Source organism: Syngnathoides biaculeatus, chromosome 15 (assembly GCF_019802595.1).
Source record: "Syngnathoides biaculeatus isolate LvHL_M chromosome 15, ASM1980259v1, whole genome shotgun sequence".
Classification (NCBI taxonomy): Eukaryota; Metazoa; Chordata; class Actinopteri; order Syngnathiformes; family Syngnathidae; genus Syngnathoides; species Syngnathoides biaculeatus.
Window position 1 is genome coordinate 15193255 of NC_084654.1, and position 19421 is coordinate 15212675.

Below are 19421 nucleotides of genomic sequence, written 5' to 3' on the forward strand. Positions count from 1 at the left end.
TAACTAAGTTCTGTGAAGGAGAAGTATTCTTTAGGGTCAACAGCATAGCAAAACAAAATGACCTCACTTTACAGCAGGGGTGTCAAACTCATTTTTATCGTGGGCCACATTGTAGTTCCAGTTTCTGTCAGAGGGCCATTATGACTGAAACCATGAAAATCTTTTAATTGACCCATCATATTTACACATTAAATTGAGCAACTAATTTTGGAATCAGAAATCAAGGGTAATGGGTTTTTCAACTATTGTTGATGTTTGGTAGCACAAAAATGCTTGCAATATATCAACGTCATCATTTATGATATGACAGAAATTTTGGTTCAAGTTTTAACAAAAATCTTGGAAGTTGATACGAGTCGTTTAGCTTTTGGGGGCCACATAAAATCACGTGGTGGGCCGCGTCTGGCCCCCGGGCCTTGAGTTTGGCACCTGTGCTTTACAGTATAAAGTGGGGGCAGGAACTGGCGTTGAAAAGTGTACACCTCGGCCCCGCGCACAAAATCAGAAAACTTCCAATGCTGACAAAGATGCTTAAGCTATACTAACAATTCAGCAGTATGTTATGTCTTTGCAGATGTTTTCAGCACTCATGAAATATATTTAATGTATTGAGAAAGAAAACACTGATATCGGCATCTTTATATGAGATTTTCTATTTATCAGCAATTTAACCTGTTCAGATATGTCTGTTAAAGCAACAACAACAAAATTGTAGCGCTTTAGTAGAATCTTCTGCTGGGAAGGTGGACCTTGGTGGAGGTCTTTTTATCAAACAAAATTAAAAGTGGCTGATGACTGTGTCACTATCTAATTGAATAGAAAGAACCTCACTGTACACCGTTTAACCTCTTTTGACCTATAATAAGTCTTATATTTATTGAAACTTTCTATTTATAAATACTATGTTGATCAGTCTTTGTGACAAGTGCAAAGTTCTGCAAAGAAAAAGTGCCTTATATTGGTGGGAGGTGGGGGCTTCATTGTCCAGATGTTGAAGTAATAAAAGAGCTGTGCCTGGAAAAGCACCGTGACGTGTTTTGAGTTTTTTTTTTTTTTTTTGTTTATTCTGAATTGTCTTGAACGTTCATATCTTTGAAATAATTTTTTTTGGGCAAAAACACAAATGAAAATCGCTAAAAAAAAAAGATGACCCTTGAAGCAATTTGGTTGTTAAATACTGAACATTTAGTGCAACTACAAATTCACAGTTCACATTAAGGACAAACCAGTCTCTTGTCAGTGCACTTTTTTTTTTTTTTTTTTTTAAACAAACACAACATATATTAACTATAAATAAATAGAAGGAGGCGTGGCTCAGGTTTTCATCTCTCAAGCCAAAGGTTGTAAGTTTGGGCCTAACCCTGTCAAGGATGTTAACAACACAGAAGATGAACTAACGACTTTCAAAAATGAGTCCGGGCTATCCAAAGCAAACAAATACAAAGTGTCACTTTTAAAATGTATTACTGTACTTGTTAGACGTGAAATGACTTTAGGGCAGTACACACAAAGGCGATACGGCTGCTTTTTGACCCGATTTGACCCCGTCCTGACCAAAGATGTCTAATGCCAGATAAATCTTTTAAGGTTTGAAAATCCTCATGTGTGTACCGGGGCTTTGGTTCCTGACCTTTAAAAGGTAACCGATGGCGCGAGTGATGTGATGGGGTTGAGGGCGTCAAAGAGGCGCAGCACAGCCTGCTCCACCAGCTCCCTCAGGGAATCGTCCTCTGTGCTCTCGTCCTCGTAGCTCACCGACTGGTAGAAATGAGAGGAAAGTTTCAAGCAGGGTACACGTATAACGACAATGAGGCCAAATTTAAGCAAAGGCCTGATTTAAAAATAAATAAATACACAAATAAACATTGAATTTGCTTAAAGGTAAGGAAAAGAGGAGTATTTAAGTTGTATGGTTATTATTGCGGGGTTCTTTGGGAGTATGGGGTACCGAGCCCCCTGATACGGGCTGTTCAGTCCCTGTACGACCGCTGTCAAGAGTTTGGTCTCCATTGCCGGCAATAGGTCGGACTTGTTTCTGGTGAGAGTTGGACTCCGTGAAGGCTACCCGTTATCACTGATTTTGTTCACAACTTTTATGGACAGAATTTCTCGGCGTAGCCGAGGTGTAGAGGGTGTCCGGTTTGGTGGCCTCAGCGTGGCATCTCTGCTCTTTGCAGATGATGTGGTTCTGTTGGCTTCATCAAGCCATGCTCACCAACGCTCATTGGAGCGGTTCGCAGCCGAGCGTGAAGTGACTGGGATGAGAATTACCACCTCCAAATCTGAGACCATGGTCCTCAGTCGGAAAAGGGTGGCGTACCCTCTCCTGGTTGGGGATGAGATCCTGCCCCAAGTGGAGGAGTTCAAGTATCTTGGGGTCTTGTTCATGAGTGAGTGGAAAATGGAGCGGGAGATCGACAGACGGATCAGTGCAGCGTCTGCAGTGATGCGGACTTTGTATCGGTCCGTTGTGGTAAAGAGGGAGCTAAGTCGAAAGGCGAAGCTCTCAATTTACCAGTTGATCTACATTCCTGCCCTCACCTATGGGCACGAGCTGTGGGTCGTGACCAAAAGAACAAGAGCCCGGATACAACCGGCCGAAATGAGTTTCCTCTGCAGGGTGTCCGGGTTCTCCCTTAGAGATAGGGTGAGAAGCTCGGTCATCCGGGAGGGGCTCATTGTCGAGCCGCTACTCTTCCGCAGTTGAGAGGAGCCAGATGAGGTGGCTGGGGCATCTGATCCGGATGCCTCCCTGGTGAGGTGTTCCGGGGATGTCCCACCGGAGAGACCCCAAGACATGCTGGAGAGACTATGGCTCACGGCTGGCCTGGGAACGCCTCGGGATCCCTCCGGAAGAGCTGGAAGAAGTGGCCTGGGAAAGAGAAGTCTGGGTGTCCCTGCTGAAGCTACTTCCCCTGCGACCCGACCCGGAGAAGCGGTAGAGAATGGATGGATTGATGGTTATTATTGGGAAACCAATTCCCTTATGTACACAGATAGGAACTTTTTTTTTTCAAAGGATATGACAATTTATTTCAATCTATTTTCCATACCTCCTGGGATCTCACATTTACTCCAAAAAATTGCACCTGTAGTGACGTCACCAGATAAACTACAAGTTGGCCTATCTTCTTATTTTTCCCTTTTTTTTTTATTTCACCAGTTCAGACGGTTTGTGGCTCCATGCTGCATTTCACAGACAAGTCGTAAATGTAACGACGGCATTTGTTTAGGGGAGGAGACTCGTGATTCACGGCGATAGATAATCATTATGTGCAAGGTGTGCTTTGTTGGACATCTTGAGTACACCATTCACCATATGAGCAGTAAACATGATTTTTTGAGATGTTAATAATGTGTATGTGTGAGAAGGTCAAGAAGCAATGTCACACAGTAGGAAAAAAAAAAATCTCACCCGTGTTTCCAAGCAAACGTTCACTGTCTTGCCATCGACGGTCACTGAGATGTTTTGGCCGTCATGAATGTCCACGTAGTCCTGGCCAAACATGTCCCTGAAGACGTAACCGGAACAAAGCTCAACCCCGCTGATTATTATTATACTAACTAACCGTGGACTTTGGACTACTCACTGTAACATGACTTCTAGTCTGCTTTGAAAGACGTCCATGTCCAAAATGGAACTCTGGGTCTCCATGACTGAATATCGTCAAACAAGGAATGACTTCGTGTTTTAGTCTTAGACTGCACTGACGTTATTAGCTACCGTAATTCCCGGCCGACTGCGCGCACCTGGTTATAAGCCTCACCCTGTACATTTGTAAAGGAAATACCATTTGGTACATACATATGCCACAGCTGTGTAAAAGCCGCAAGTGCCTACATTGAAACACGAGATATTTACAAAGACGGTACACAGAGAGTTTAATACTACCACCGCCGCGCAAACGCTAACACTAGCCAGTTTAAAAAAAAAAAAAAAACATACCGGTAAAAATCACTAAGACACGGGAGTAACACGCTAGCGCAGCGGATTGGTAAAAGTCACTTCCTCGGCACATATATTCTACCAGACTCACTCTTAGCATTTCCGCTTGAGTGCCCCCTTGCGGCCGTTAGAAAAAATGCACAAGTTAGCCGCATCACCGCATAAACCGCAGGTGTTGAAAGCGTGTGAAAAAAGTCATGGCTTATAGGCCGGAAATTACGGTATATTTTACCGTATTGAGCAGGAATGAGGAAAAATGGAATTCAAAAGGTGTTCAAAATTGAACAAAGGGGTGTTATTTTTGGGACCATGTTGAAATCTCAAGTTACAACGATTACAGCTAACCTTTCTGAGCCTTTGGATTGGACTGGACCTCCAGCACCACAGTGGTGACGGCGTCGGCGTACATGTCGTTGAGAGGGTTAGCGAGCCACTGAAAGCGAAACGCGAACACGTTCGGCAAACATGGCGGAAAGGATGCTCGCGGAAGAGTATCCGAGGGCTCACCTCCAGCACAACCATGCCGATTTCGTGGATCAGAGTGATGCTTTGGAAGATCCTCAGGGTTTTCTTTTCAGTCCCGTCCAGCTCCTCCACATCACCTGACCGGAAGCTCAGTTCAAAAAAGTTGACAAAACAAAACGTGTACTTTGCGCACACCTGTGAGGTTTCTAAGGTGGCAGACAAGCAGCGAATAGGGTCCAGTGAACGGGATGGCTTGGGTCTGCTTCACTGTGCTCATGGATAGTTCTGTATACACTGCAAAGAAAAAATAAAAAAAAAACGAGTATTTGGAACTGTACTGTGTGTAGTTATTAGTGGACTTGTCTCACGTGAAAGGTCCGAGGGGTTGAGGATGTGGTAGTTGAAGTTCTTCTTCACCAGGATACCTGAGACCCTCTGACCCTGAATGCACTTCTGATCCGCGAGGGAGCCCATCACCTGAACACAGCAGCGGAGTCACGTCGGGACGCCCAGAGCTCATCAGTCACTTTAAAACAAAATTCCTCCTCGTTTTATGCTCGACTTTCGTGTTAGGTGAGTGGTGGCTAGTCGGCGACACAACCAGAATTAGTCAATGTCGGACTTACAGAATTACTAACACAGTTTTAGGGTCGTAATTACAGGTAATCTGTGTACAAAAAAACTTAAAGCCATAAATCTAAAACAATGCTTAGCATAATACTAGCAAAATTGTTATAGTCATTTTAACTGTCACAATATCAACAAAAAATACCAATAAGCTTGCTAAAAATTGTCATAAAAATCTCAAAAAAAACGTTTAAGTTTCTGGTTGTGAGATGGGAATAATTTAAAACATTCAAAGGGTATGGATACTTTTTGAAGGCACCATATTAAACGCCTCACATTTTATAGATACCTGGTACTCTCAGTTGAATATATAAATGCTTCATATTTGAGGAAACGCTATCATGGTCGGTTCTGTATTTTTTTAGTTTTTACGTTTTCCCGTGTTCCATGTCTCATGGGTTGATTGTTATTTGTGTCCACCTTGTGTTAACCAATCATCTCCCTCCAACCACTTGTCCAGGTGTTCCTCGTCACTGTGTGTATTTAGCTCCCTCGTTTCTTTCACGTCTTGTCAGTCCATTGTTTGTGTGCACATCTTTGTCAGGTCAGTTTTAACACCAGTCATGTTTTGTTCCCAGGAGTAGCTTTATATTAATGTTCTGTTGTTACTTTTAGTTATCTTTTCTTGAAAGTTAAATGATTTTGTGGCCCGTGCACTACCCCCTTGCCTCCCTGAACTTGGGTCCTCCCCACCGTGACAAATTCAGCTCAAGACTTTAAGGACCTTGGCCAGCTTCTCTCCTCTGAAGTTGAGGGTGACCGACTCCGTGTTGCGAGGGTTGTGGACTTCGATGTGAACCTTGTCATTGTCCTCGTACTCTCTGATCAGCGCCGCCTTCAGACGTCCCATCTCGTTCTGCTCGCCGTGGACCAAGATCTGCGGGGGTGATGAGAGGCCATTTTCAACCAAGCCGTGGACCCTTACTGGATATGCACACTGAGATGGTACTGTATATCCAGGTATATTTCAGTACATTTCAGTATTGTGCTAAACGTTTAGTTCTCTTAACATGGTAAAACTATAAATTCAAAGCACTTTTTTTTAACTTATTATAGATTTCAGATGACAAAACCCACAAACCCATGTCATCAAATTCATATATTGTAGATAAGAAACGGTAAAAATGATCTTGAAAACAGATTTAGGGATTAGGCTTTCTGCAAAGAACTATCCTATCTGTAAGAAAGGGGGACAAAAGGATCTCTACAGGTTGGCGGGATAAAGAGAGGAAGGATGTGCAGCAAGTAAAGGTGATTAAGGATAGCGATGGAAATATGTTGACTGGTGCCAGTAGTGTGCTAAGTAGATGGAAAGAGTACTTTGAGAAGTTAATGAATGAAGAGAATGGGAGAGAAGGTAGAGTTGAAGAGGCAAGCGTGAATGACCAGGAAGTGCACAATGATTAGTAAGGGGGAAGTTGGAAAAAAAATGGAAAGACAGTTTGTCCTGATGACATACCAGTGGAGGTATGGAAGCAATTTGGTGAGGTGGCTGTGGAGTTTTTGACCAAATTATTCAACAGAATACTAGCACGAGAGAAGATGCCAGAAGATTGGTGGGAGAAGTGTGCTAGTTCCCATTTTTAAGAACAAAGGCGATGTTCAGAGCTGTAGAAACTATAGAGGAATAAAGAGGAGCCACATAATGAAGTTATGGGAAAGAGTAGTGGACGCTAGACTCAGGACAGAAGTATCTGTGAGCAACGGTATGGTTTTACGCATTGAAAGAGAACCATAGATACATTTGCCTTGAGGATGCGAGTGGAAAAGTACAGAGAAGGTCAGAAGGAGCTACATTGTGTCTTTGTCGATCTAGAGAAAGCCATGACAGAGTACAATGTATAGTATGTTAGAAGAGTACAGGAAATGTACGAGGGAAGCAGAACAATGGTGAGGTGTGACAGAAGAATTTAAGTTAGAGGTGGGACTACATCAGGGATCAGCTCTGAGCCCCTTATTTTTTGCAGTGGTAATGGATAGGCTGACAGATGAGGTTAGACGGGAATCCCCTTGGACCGTGATGTTTGCAGATGATATTGTCATATGCAGTGAAAGATGGAGGCACGCACTGGAAAGGAGAGGAATGAAGATTAGCCAAAGTAAAGCAATATATGTGCATGAATGTGAGGGGCGGGGGAGGAAGAGTGAAGCTCCAGGGAGAAAAGATAGCGAGGGTGGATGACTTCAAACACTTGGTCAACAATTACAGAGCAATGAGTGTGGTGAGGAAGTGAAGAAACGGGCCCAAGTGGGGTGGAACAATTGGCGGAAGGTGTCTGGTGTTCTATGTGACAGAAGAGTCTCCGCTAGAATGAAGGGCAAAGTTTACAAAACAGTGGTGAGGCCGGCCATGATGTACGGATTAGAGACGGTGGCTCTGAAGAAACAACAGGAAGCAGAACTGGAGGTGACAGAAATGAAGATGTTGAGGTTCTTGCTCGGAGTGAACAGGTTGGATAGGATTAGAAATGAGCTCATTAGAGGGACAGCCAAGGTTGGATGTTTTGGAGACAAGGTTAGAGAGAGCAGACTTCGTTGGTTTGGATGTGTTCAGAGGCGAGAGAGTGAGTATATTGGTAGAAGGATGCTGAGGATGGAGCTCCCAGGCAAAAGAGCGAGAGGAAGACCAAAGAGAAGGTTTATGGATGTGGTGAGGGAAGACATGAGGGCAGTGGGCGTTAGAGAATATGCACGAGGTAGGCTTAGATGGGAAAAAGATGACACGCTGTGGCGACCCCTAGCGGGACAAGCTGAAAGGAAAAGAAGACTATCGTATCTGTATAATGACATTGTAATATATTGCTCTATCTGTAGCTATACCAAAGAATGTTCTTTTGGCCCGTTTGGTTAGATGCTGTATAGTTTTGCTTTTTTTTTTTTTTTTTTTGGCAAGGGCTCTTGTGTTGGATGTGAGTGGTGCACTCCTTCCGTACCACGTGCGGAGGTTTGAGAGCACGGATGAACTCGCTGGTCTGCTGGTAGTCGGTGTGGGCCGAGAAGGAGATGTAGTCCACCGACATTTTCAACTGCAGCTTCTGTCCCGACATGGTGGTGATCTCCTCGGGCTCGGACATGATGTGCTGCGCGACAAACGGTCACATAAATGGAGTCTTCCTTGGTATCCTAATTTAGTGAGGTATGCTCGAAAGGTGCCAACCGACCTTGGCGAGTGTCCCCTCGACGCAGTACCCGGCGATGATGACGCCGTTCCTCTTGTCCGTGCACCAGCTTTCAAAGAGCTCCCTGGAGAGGCCGCTCTGCATCATGCCAGGGGACGCCATCACCACACTTGGGCCGATGTCGTCAAAGTGGTCCATGCTCTGGAATTTTCAAACGCCTGAGGTCGTTTTCCTCTCATTCCTCTTGCGAAAAGTATTGCGCACAGCAGTATTACGAGGCATAAAGCGGTATTGATGCACAAACCCACTACTACAGTACCATATAGTATATCCCCTTCACACATTAATTGTGTGGTTTATCTTGGTCTCATTGTTTTATGTAACAAAAACGTGGGATTTGAACAAAGGTGTGTAGACATTTTTTTTCTTCTACCTTGAGGTTGCTGATGTGTTTGAAGACAAAGGGGTTGTTAATGTTGATGGCCTTGCGGATCTTGTCGTTCATGGCGTTGACGTACGTCTGGTACACGGCCATGCACTTCTTGGCCAAGGACGAGGCGTAGTAGATGGGGATGTCGTGGAGCTCCGGGTGGTTCTGCCAGTACTCGTCTGGAATCATTTGTTAAGTGGGGGGGTGGGGGTTCGAGAAAGTGACATAAGATTGACAGCAGAGGCATTACATTGCATAATTTATTCTTGGCATACAAATTTTTAACGACAGTGGAACACAATTCTTTCCATGACGGCAGTTGGCTTCAAAGTTGTAATTTCTTAAACTGACTTTTACACGATGAAATAAGTCAATTTTATCTTGGCTCAAATTCCAGAAATCAAAACTTTTTTTTTTTTTTTTTAAACATTCCTGACTCTCTTACAAGGATCGTATATAGCTTTTCACCACTTTCGTATGAAAAGCAAATAAAGGAATGGGCAAACGTTGTGCTCAAGGCGCATATTTAATTAAAATTAACGAGTCAGGAGAATCATAGATGTTAAAAAAACCTTGAATATAAAAGACAATTTTATTATAAAAAATTTACATTGCATGTTTTAAGAGAATTTAGTTAAATATAAATAAAATAAAAATGTTTTATTTTAATAATCTTTTCATTATAATGAATCAGTTGAGTATTTAATACAATTCATTGCTAAAATATAATAGTAATATATTTTCAATTTTTTTTTTTTTTTTAAACAGCAAAATTGCAGTAACAAATATAAGCAGGTTGGCAGTCGGGCTACCAAATAGTGGAAACTTTTTTCTTTTTTTTTTTTTAAATCTGCGATATACACAGTAATGCGAAATAATAAAGGATCAGGGTTGGGAAAGTTCATTTTCTGCACTCTCTAGTTCAAAGGTCAGCTCATTGTTCCAAAAATGAAGAATCGTTCATCATCCCAAATTCTGAACTCAGTTCCTTGGTCCCAAAACAAACTACTTCATAGTTTTTGCTGACAGGCTATTACCCTTTCAGGCTACGATCTCAAAAACAAGAGTGGAAAAACTAGCTTAAATGTTTATCTATTTTTTTTAAATGAGGCATTAAAGCAGAAATGGGACCCTTTTCCTTCATGTGCAAACAAAAACGTACAACACAATATGACAGAAACGATGGTGAAAGGACATTAACTGCATTTCACTATATATTACATCAGAAACCGAAACTGCTATTGATTTGTCCCATTAGAATAAACTACGCTACATACAATTCGTCCATAGTGAAAGTGTTGAGAAGACCAGTGATGATAATCCCACACAATGTTTTACCCAGTATGAGCAGCAGTTCCTGGGCTCGCCCCAAAGCGAAAACGGGAATCAAACAGCGGCCCTCTCTGTTAACGATGTCGTGGACCGTGTTACAGAAGCGAGCCTCGCGCTCCTCTCGCTTCTCATGGATGTGCGTGCCGTATGTAGATTCCTGCACAAAACGATGAAACACACTTGATGGAATGACAAAAAAAAAAATGTATGAAATCTTCAAATTTGATGCATGTACAATGATTAAGATGTCCGGTTTGACGCTGGGAATCTCAGCGGCCATGAGGTGCCTGTCTTCCTGGCGTGAGAAGTCTCCTGTGTACAGCAGCTTTGTAAGGAACAGAATAAATGCATTTATTAACTAGAACAAATAACAGTAGTAGTCGTCATAGGTGGGCAGAGTCGCCAAAAATTATTCTAGAGTAAAAGAGCATAAAATGACTCGAGCAAAAGTAAAAAGTGGTTTTCCAAATATTGTAATTACTTCCAAGTACTGTGTGAAAATACTGCAGGGTAACTGGTGAGGAACTTCGTTTAAAACCAAGAGTGTTGGTTCCTCTTTTTCTGCCATGGCCCGCGTGTATGTGTGTGTATGTATGTATGTATATATATATATATATATAATATATATATATATATATATATAAATAACTGTGGTTACTTGAAAAAAAACTTTGTTTTGGTGTGGGATTGGGGAAAATTTGTCTTAATCTCAGTAATATCTTCCATCAAACACTATTCCCCCTTTATTTTATTCCGCAGGTTCCACGGACAGAACTAAAGTGATATTCTAGAGTCGAATTAAAGCCGTTACCTTGACCCCGGCTATTTCAATCATAAACATGGCAGCCCCCAGTACGTGGCCGGCATGGTAGCACCAGAACTTGATCCCTGCCACTTCCTTGACCTCATGGAAGTTAATTGTCTCAATCTTATCCATGCTCTCCTCCAGGTCCGTTTCGGTGTATAGCATGTCGTCTGCAGATATGTTGCTAGAGGGTGGGGAACAAAACCCAAATTGCAGTATTGTATCACAATTTGAACACAATAAAAGGGTTTTATAGCTTACCTGACTTTGACGTAGTCTGACAGGAGCCAGCGGTATATGGCCTTGGTGGCATGGGTCATGAAGGTTCTGCCTTTGAAGGTGGTCTTCTGGAGGAACCAAGGCAGAGCCCCACAGTGATCAAGGTGGAAACTGGAAACAAATCAAATGTACTAATAAATCAAACATTGTATTCAGGCTGCACAATATTTTGTTTGCGCATCGTCCTCATGATTACTGTGTGTGCAGGGTGTGCTGCGATGTTGGTGTACTGTAATATACAGTGAACAAGCTGTAATGTTAAACATGCCCAGCAGAGGGACCTGCTCAGACATGTTCAAAAGATTGCTGCATTTCTCATTTCACTTTTCGGAATGAAACTGGGAAGGTACGTGACAGGTGCATGAAGTGTGTTCAGGGCCGCTACGTAAAAGGGAGGGAATATTCTTTAATAATTGTACAAATCGATTACTGGCAAAATTATCATTCTTGTTAGAATGGATTAATTTAAACAATCACACTCTAATATGTTTTATTTTGTTTTGCAATACAAAAATAGATCAATTATTTTGGTATTACAGTAAAGCCAGAGCTGTTAAGAATGCAAAGTTATCAATGCCCTTTCACCAGAATTCTTCTGTTTTAATTTTTCATTTAAAAAAAAAATAAAAAAATTAGGAACAAGTTTTTCCTCATGTTTTTGAGATTGTAGGCTGAAAGCTGCAGCTGGCTACTTGTGTGCACTGAATGGAGGGCAACACTGGGAAAATGAAATGCCAGGTTTCTGAGGGCTATATGGTCTGGTTCGTTATTGGACTGGTGAACTTCAAAACGTTAATTAGGGAAGTAAAGAATTAAAAGACTTACTGGCTGATGAGCAGCAGGTCAATCTCAGCCGGGTCGATCAAGTCTATGTAGGGGAGCGCATCCATTCCCTCTAAGCCGGGGTGAATGCCACAGTCCAGCTGATGAACATAAATTAAAACCATGTGTAGCCCCCAAACACATCTATCTCTCCATTGGAGGCCCGAGTCCAGGAGTCACCAAGCATTTTGAGGCTGAGGGCTACTTCATCAGCAGCGATCATATGAAGGGCTACCTGACCTGTTAGGGGCAAGCTTCCAAAATAAAACTCCTTATACTTTAGAAATATATAAATACTTTACATTATATGACATTGTTTTTAAAATTTTCATAGTAAGAAAGTCAGATTAAAAAGTTAAAGCACAAATCACAATAATAATCGTAACAATTTGTAACCGGTGATATTTTTAGAACATGCCTCGCGGGTGCCTTAAGTGGTCCTTGTCGGCAACCATGCGCCCGCGGGGCCATGTTGGTGACCACTGCTCAAATCAATAATTAGTTACCATAATCTTTCTTCCTTTGAACTCCAGTATAATACAAGACCTCCCAACCTCCTGCCCAGCACCCCTAAGAAAAAGACAATCATAATAATAAAGTATGGATTACATGGAGATACGATAATTTTATATATATATATTTTTTGCGTACAGCGGGCGAATATGAAGCTGGTCACTCTCCTCAGCCGGGACAGCCAACTCTATTTTGCGTTTTGAAGCCATAGCTACAGAATGGCACGGAGCAAAACCACAAATGTCACAATAAAATCATAGCGCAATGTTTTGAAAATGAATGAGGAGGCGGGCCCTTGCCAAATGGGACACTTCCGGTCATCTCTCAAAATACCGCCGATGAGAATCCAACGCAATAACAAACGTTCCGGTATAAAAATTCCGTTCTAAAATAAGAGGTATTTTTTTCGACAAATGATAACATAAATGCTTTAAAGTACAATAACCAAATAATATATCACGTATGTCGATTTAATTTCCCGAACTTGTGACACGAGTCTCATTTTGGCGGATTCACGGACTGCTGGTTGAGCACGTCCTCTTTAAGAAGCGTTGGGTGGAGGCTGCGAAACTACTGGAGAAGCTAAACAGAGTGAATAAAAGCCGACGAGCGCTCAGTTGATGTCAAGGAGACAACTAGTTCACCGAGTTATGTTAACGGTACACTGACGCGCAGACACACCGCAGAGGAATGAACGCGCTGGGTTTATTTAAAAAACGGCGACCTTTCGGGGGGAGTGAAAGTTAACCAACTTCAGCGTTGAGACGAAAGCGACGTTGAACGTGGGAGGTAAAATAATGAATGGTTTTGCGATGGGTACAATAATCGCGTTCCAACTTAAACGCTGCCCACAGCAACTTTACCCGTGCTGCAACGTGTTGTTTGAAAATAGCAATTCTACTGCAGCGAACGGCGATGCTGGAACAGATATGTAACTCGTCAATATTTCATGGCCCACCCAGGAGCGAATCAGCGGTGCAGTAAGATGACAGAACAAGAGAACAGACTTGCAAAATAATTATCTTTTTATGGTGCCTTTGGACTTCATTTCTTTATTGGATTTCGAATGAATGGAAATTATATTTATCACTTCCGCCCCCCCCCAAAAAAAAAAAAAAAAACTAAAGTTCTGTGTAATGTTTTTAAAATAAAAATAACTCTCACAGTATTATTCTTTGGTTAAAAAAAAATACAATCATAACATGATTAAATTGAACGTAAATAAGTAAATAATTTGCAGTTGTTTCTAGTGTGCAATCTTTAGCCACCAGGGGGCTCGACAGTACAGAAAAACTAGTTACACCAAGTTCTGGTGATGAAACAAAAAACATCTAACTAAGATGCAGTCATCGCTGTTTTTTCCCCCTGATGCCTTATTTTTGTATTATTATATACTCTGTATGCTACTGCTTTTGTTCTGATATATATTTAAACGTCGATGCTAGTCTAATGCTAATGAGGGGGCGAATGAGATGCTAATCTCATTAGCCCCTCTATGACTTTTTGGGTTGTGTGTTAGCATTAAGCTAGCAGACACCTAAGAAAGTGAATGTGTTGTGGTTAAGTACACTAAGCGTTGCCTTTGTTTAATGTTTATATGCAGTTGGAAATGAATAAATTACCTATTTTTTTGGGAAGACTGTACACTAAACTGCTGCTTGTTGTGAAGTTCAGTGACCCCATGAATGTAAATTTTCTTAAACTCAAAAGTTTTAAATCAGCTTTAAATCCAATCTTAAAAAAAAAAAAAACGCAACAATGAAATAATAAAATGTTTATGGCAATTCATCAAAACATTTATCATTGCTTAAATTATAATTTTTTAGGCCCACAACCTTTTGATGTCTTACATATTTCTTTCTTTCATAATTTCACCTTTCCTTTCATGGTGAGTTGCAATGCGACTCATCGTCATGAAACAATAGGCCATTTAAAAATGGTAATTAAAAGATGCCAGACTTAAATATATATTAAAAAGACCATTAAATTAATAAATGATCACTACATATGTTTAGTGAATTCATTATTTCTTTCAAATTGTAGTTTAACTTTTAATTTTGATTTTTAACACAACGGTAAGTATTGTGTATGCTTTCAATTTATTTTGGTGCACAAAAAGTCAAAGTCATGCACTCATTCATACACTGTGGAATTTAATACACATTGGCAAACAAAATGAGGACTATTTTGATATGTCAAATGTTTCCTGGTGATGTTCAGGTTGGCGGTGCGCTGCGATGCAGTCGGCCGGGATGCAAATTTGAAAGATGTTCCGCAAGGTGAAAAAACGCCACAGTAGCAGTAGCTCTCAGAGCAGTGAAATCAGCACCAAAAGTAAGGTAGGATCACTGGACCCACTCTGCATGAGTCGAAACAAACTTAATTTGTTTGTAAAAGTGATATGATATATATTTAGTTTTAGATATATATATATTTTTTGGGAGGGGTGAACCACATGAGCTTGTACAAGTATACCTAATGTTGTCTTGAAATCTGTCTTTCGTAGTCTGTAGACTCTAGTATGGGAGGTCTTTCCAGGTCCAGCACAGTCGCCAGCCTCGACACGGACTCGACCAAGAGTTCAGGTCAGTGGGACTACATCATCGATGTACTCTTAATTCAGTTGCTCCTCTTGTCAATGCCAAAATGTGCAACGTGTCTAGGAAACAACACATCGGATACATGCGCAGAGTTCCGGGTGAAGTACGTGGGAGCCATTGAGCGGTTGCAGTTTGACATGAGCAAGACGCTCCAGGAACCTCTCGACCTCATCAATTACATTGATGCCGCCCAGGTAAAAGAAACTGGACTTCTGAATAGTCCAATAAGGTCCAGCACCGGTGTTGAGTTAGAAAATAAAGAGGATTCTGATGTAATGACTGTCGGATTATGTGTTAATAAAAGAATAAGCAGTGAAACTCGACGAGATTTTCTTTTTCGAGCAAGACTAATCTGGTCTGAAAAATGTGTTGCGGAGCCAAAGCAAAAAGCGAGTTTATGGAAAGAAACTTGTGGATAGAATAGAAGCTGGACCACCTCAAGTGTCACATTTCGCACAAATTTGAAAGCGATTTCCTTGATTTCTGGCCAATAAGCCGCGACTTTTTTCACACGATTTCAACCCTGCAGTTTATGCGGCTATTTTGTGTATTTTTTTTCGAACGGCCGCAAGGGGGGCACTCGAGCGGAAAAGTGAGACTGGTGGAATATATGTGCCGAGGAAGTGACTTTTACCGGTCCGGCCCTGTTAGCGTTCCGCTAGCATGTTACTGCCATGTCTCAGGGATTTTTACCAGTATTTTTTTTATTTTTTTTAACCAGCCCTATTAATGTGGCGCTAGCGTTAGTGCGGCGTTAGCATTAGCGCAGCGCTAGCTTTAACACGGCGCTAGCATTAGCATAGTAAAATATCTCTGTGTATCGTCTTTGTAAATATCTTGTTTCGATGTGGGCACTTGTGGCTTTTACACAGCTGCGGTGTATGGATGTGCCAAAAGGTATTTCCTTTACAAATGTACCTGGTGAGGCTTATAACCAGGTGCGCTCTGTAGGCCGGGAATTACGGTAGAATTGTTCGCGGATTTAAGTTGGGAATCGGGATTGTTACTTCGTCGGGGGAGAGCGCCAAAGAGAAAAGGAACAAACTGACATAGGAAAACAGACTGTACCCGGAGCAAGTTAAAAATTCTCATCCACGATGTTCTGCTACCCACCCATCAACAGGATTGAAACTGCTGTCAGTTAAAAAAAAAAAAAAAATCCACAAACCCATGGCAAAGTAGCTGAGTTTACCAGAAAGCTGACGTAGCAAAAGTTATGCCATTTGAATTTTCTTCAATTCAGTCTGTCAGTTTAATGATCAATCTATTAGTAAAGTCAATTTGTCATGGCATGTAAAGGCAAAGGGATGAAAACTGCCATTGTCTAAATATCATGTATCTTTTTCTAACCTTTGTGTGTAATTTTTATTTTTTTGGGTAGCAAGACGGAAAGCTGCCGTTTATGCCGGGTGACGAGGAGATGATTCTTGTTGTATCGAAACACGGAGTCAAAGTGGCCTCACTGGACCAATGTGTGAGTACTGTTTAGGTTTTTCTTTTTTTTTTTTTTGTAGCATAGGAAAGGGAGTGATCCATACCATGTCCTATAAATCCAGGTTTGACTCCACAATTGTATTTCACATTTTCTTTGGCTTTTTGATTTTATTTTAATGACGTCTGAAGCCTTAGCAGTCATTTTATAGAGGTATAGTGTGACAATACTTTTTGTGAAAATGCAAGTAACTGAAACATTGCATGTTTAGTATTTAAAGTAACACTGACACGAAAAGCATGATTTTTAGTATGTTTTTAATTAAAAAAAGGCAGTCAGAATGGACCTATCCATTTTTTTTTCACCTCAAAACATGATTTTGACATATATGGCTTTTGGTAACTCCCGCCATGAAAATCGTCTCCAGGGATTTGTCGTGGAGAAGAAGCAGGAAGTGACGTTATTAACAGATGCCCACCCAGGCAGGTTCTTCTGTTTCTACTAGTTTTACCTGCGGGAAGGTAGCGCTTTGTTCCTTCGTGTTAGCCAAAATGCCGGCTCGTTATATTGCTCAAATACTCGGGAGGATGGATTCACTCTTCAGACATTTCCAAAACACCCGATTCGTCGTGAAAAATTAATTTCACAGGCGCAAAGGACGAGAGCTTCGTGGGTTCCAAAAGACAGAGAGGTGTGTATAGAGCTACTAAAAAATTGTTTGGAGGGCAGGATGTAATCCTTCTTTCAGCGAGCGACGACAACGGTTGCAGCCGGTATGGGGTGGCTCGTCACGCCGCCGCTGGAATGGCTCATCGCGGTGCCGGGCTGCTTTACGGCGATGTCATTGCTTGCGGCTAAGTACGCTACGTACTGTCAGGGAGTCTGTTGTTGGCTAGAAGTGATCCGCGTATCATCTAAATATGGCTCAAAACGATTGGGTGTTATTGCCCTGGTCACTTCACTCGATTGTGAGTTGTTCTCTTCTTCGAAAAGAGCTTCCGTGTCAGAAGGGCCGTCGGAAAAATCAGAAAATCTGTTGTTCGTCTCCCATAGCAGGTGCCACTACGTGTTTTCAACGGCAAATGTCCCAGTGTGACATCTGCAAATGATACAGCAGGCAATATGGCTGCCACTGGGATGTCGAGCGAGACTTGGATGACACGCTCGCCGCTCATTTTTATTTTTTCGTATAGACATTGAAGTGAATAATATGTATTTTTCATGACACTATCTATTTTACAATGTTTATAGACATGTCAGTGGTATTTTTTTATGCGGTTTTATGATGGATTAGGATTATTATTTTATACTATTCCTTCAGGATGTCTTGCACCGCCACCCTCTCTATCTGATCGTGCGCATGCTGTGCTACGACGACGGTTTTGGCGCGGGGAAGAACCTCCTGGCTCTCAAAACCACTGACGCCGAACAGGAAGGGTGCAGCATCTGGGTGTACCAGTGCAGCAGTTCTGTGAGTGTCAGCAAATGAACAAATATACGCTATTTAAACAAAAAAGAAAATATTACATCAGCTATTTTTTTATTTTTATAATGCGAACAGGAGCAGGCTCAGGCCATCTGCAAGGTGCTCTCTGCTTCCTTTGACTGTGCGCTCGCATCAGACAAGTCCTGAGGACGGAAAGAGTGAAGTAAAAGCAACAAAAGAGGGGCCCACCATGACTGACATATGCAAGCCATTTTCTTATAGCCAAATTTTTTTTTTTTCAGTAGATAATACCTCGATGGTAAATCAATTTCTGTACTCACCAACCGCCATCTCATAGGGACTTTGAGTGCAAAAAGATGTTGGGGAATGAGAGGAACCTTGCCTTCCTTTTTAATGTATTTGAGGAATTTATGGCACAAAGTGCTACATAATGTTTATGAACACATTTAGCGCAACTACATGGGTACGATTTTTCGAAATGTGTCCACTTGTCCTTAATTCTGAGACTTGGAATTTATTAATACACATTTTAGTGTGTGAACAATAATATCAAAAAAAAACCTACGGTACGTCATCTTTTATAATTATTTTTCTCTGCCATTGTCACTTTTACCAATTTGTTGTGAAGTTTTGAAAATGTGTGAAACAATTAAATGAGTGAAATAAAGCTCCTGTGTTTGAGCATCTTTGGTCATCATAAAGCTTTAAAAGTTCAAATATTTACCACCAGAGGGGGTGCTCAGTGCATGTTATTCTTAACTGTAATAACAAACCGTTTTTTTTTTTAATTATAAAAAAGGTGGGGCAGCTGGAAAGTGTTGGCCTCACAGTTCTGAGGACTCGGGTTCAATCCCAGCCCTCCCTGTGTGGAGTTGCATGTTTTCCTCACGCCTATGTAGGTTTTCTCTGGCCTCTCCGGTTTCCTCCCACATCCCCAAAAATGTAACATGAATTGGACATTCTAAATTCCCCCTAGGTGTGATTGTGAGTGCGGCTCTTTGTTTCCAAGTGCCCTGCGATTGGCTGGCAACCAGTTCAGGGCATACCCCGCCTCCTGCCCGTTGAGAGCTGGGATAGGCTCCAGCACTTCCTGCGACCCTCGTGAGGATAAGCGGCAAAAGAAAATGGCTTAATAACGTCACGTTTGATTACCCTAAAATACATTAGAAATCATTTTCCGTTTTGCAGTATGAAATATACCCATGTTTATAGGTGTCACCATTGTTGGGGAGTAATTAATTTAATCAACATTTAAGTAACAGAGATACATTACTGGCGTTGTACCTATGAGTATCTCATGACGAGGCGGGTGTGTTGCAATCCCAAGAATTTCATGCGTGGAGTGTGCAGTTTTCCAAACAGGTTGTACAAGGTGTCATTAATTGTGTCAAGTTTAAACTGGAGTGGGTGGGCTATGACCGATGGAGAAGTCATGTGATGCCGTAATACAAGAAGTAAATGCATTTACGTTGTCCGAAATCAGGGGTGTCAAACTCATTTTTATTGCGGGCCACGTTGTAGTTGCGGTTTCTCTCAGAAACCATGAAAGTCTTTAATTGCCCCATCATATTTACACATTAAAATTATTGACTCGTTTTGGAATC

The 19421-nt window shown here is 41.6% G+C and overlaps 2 protein-coding genes across 7 annotated transcripts; one reads left to right on the top strand and one right to left on the bottom strand.

Annotated features, from left to right (window-relative positions):
• Positions 1-5: 5 nt before the first annotated feature.
• Positions 6-12651, bottom strand: LOC133513443 (cleavage and polyadenylation specificity factor subunit 3). Of its 2 annotated transcripts, XM_061844255.1 has the most exons (18): positions 12477-12650; positions 12332-12395; positions 11829-11926; positions 10986-11114; positions 10731-10908; positions 10155-10244; positions 9926-10076; positions 8591-8766; positions 8200-8358; positions 7972-8118; positions 5763-5915; positions 4780-4888; positions 4607-4705; positions 4454-4548; positions 4292-4379; positions 3591-3657; positions 3416-3512; positions 6-1758 (listed from the first exon to the last, which is right to left on the bottom strand). In XM_061844255.1, the coding sequence occupies exons 1-18, from the start codon at positions 12545-12547 to the stop codon at positions 1633-1635; spliced, it is 2097 nt and encodes a 698-aa protein (XP_061700239.1). In that variant the 5' UTR covers positions 12548-12650; the 3' UTR covers positions 6-1632. The 2 variants fall into 2 exon arrangements, with proteins under 2 accessions (XP_061700239.1, XP_061700238.1); XM_061844254.1 differs by having other exon boundaries at positions 9926-10244; positions 12477-12651.
• Positions 5540-18501, top strand: itgb1bp1 (integrin beta 1 binding protein 1). Of its 5 annotated transcripts, XM_061844262.1 has the most exons (9): positions 5559-5582; positions 5654-5786; positions 5868-5983; positions 14559-14677; positions 14845-14923; positions 15002-15132; positions 16320-16412; positions 17692-17841; positions 17932-18501. In XM_061844262.1, the coding sequence occupies exons 4-9, from the start codon at positions 14606-14608 to the stop codon at positions 18001-18003; spliced, it is 597 nt and encodes a 198-aa protein (XP_061700246.1). In that variant the 5' UTR covers positions 5559-5582; positions 5654-5786; positions 5868-5983; positions 14559-14605; the 3' UTR covers positions 18004-18501. The 5 variants fall into 5 exon arrangements, with proteins under 5 accessions (XP_061700245.1, XP_061700244.1, XP_061700246.1 ...); XM_061844261.1 differs by having other exon boundaries at positions 5540-5786; positions 5868-5998; XM_061844260.1 differs by having other exon boundaries at positions 5540-5786.
• Positions 18502-19421: the final 920 nt, after the last annotated feature.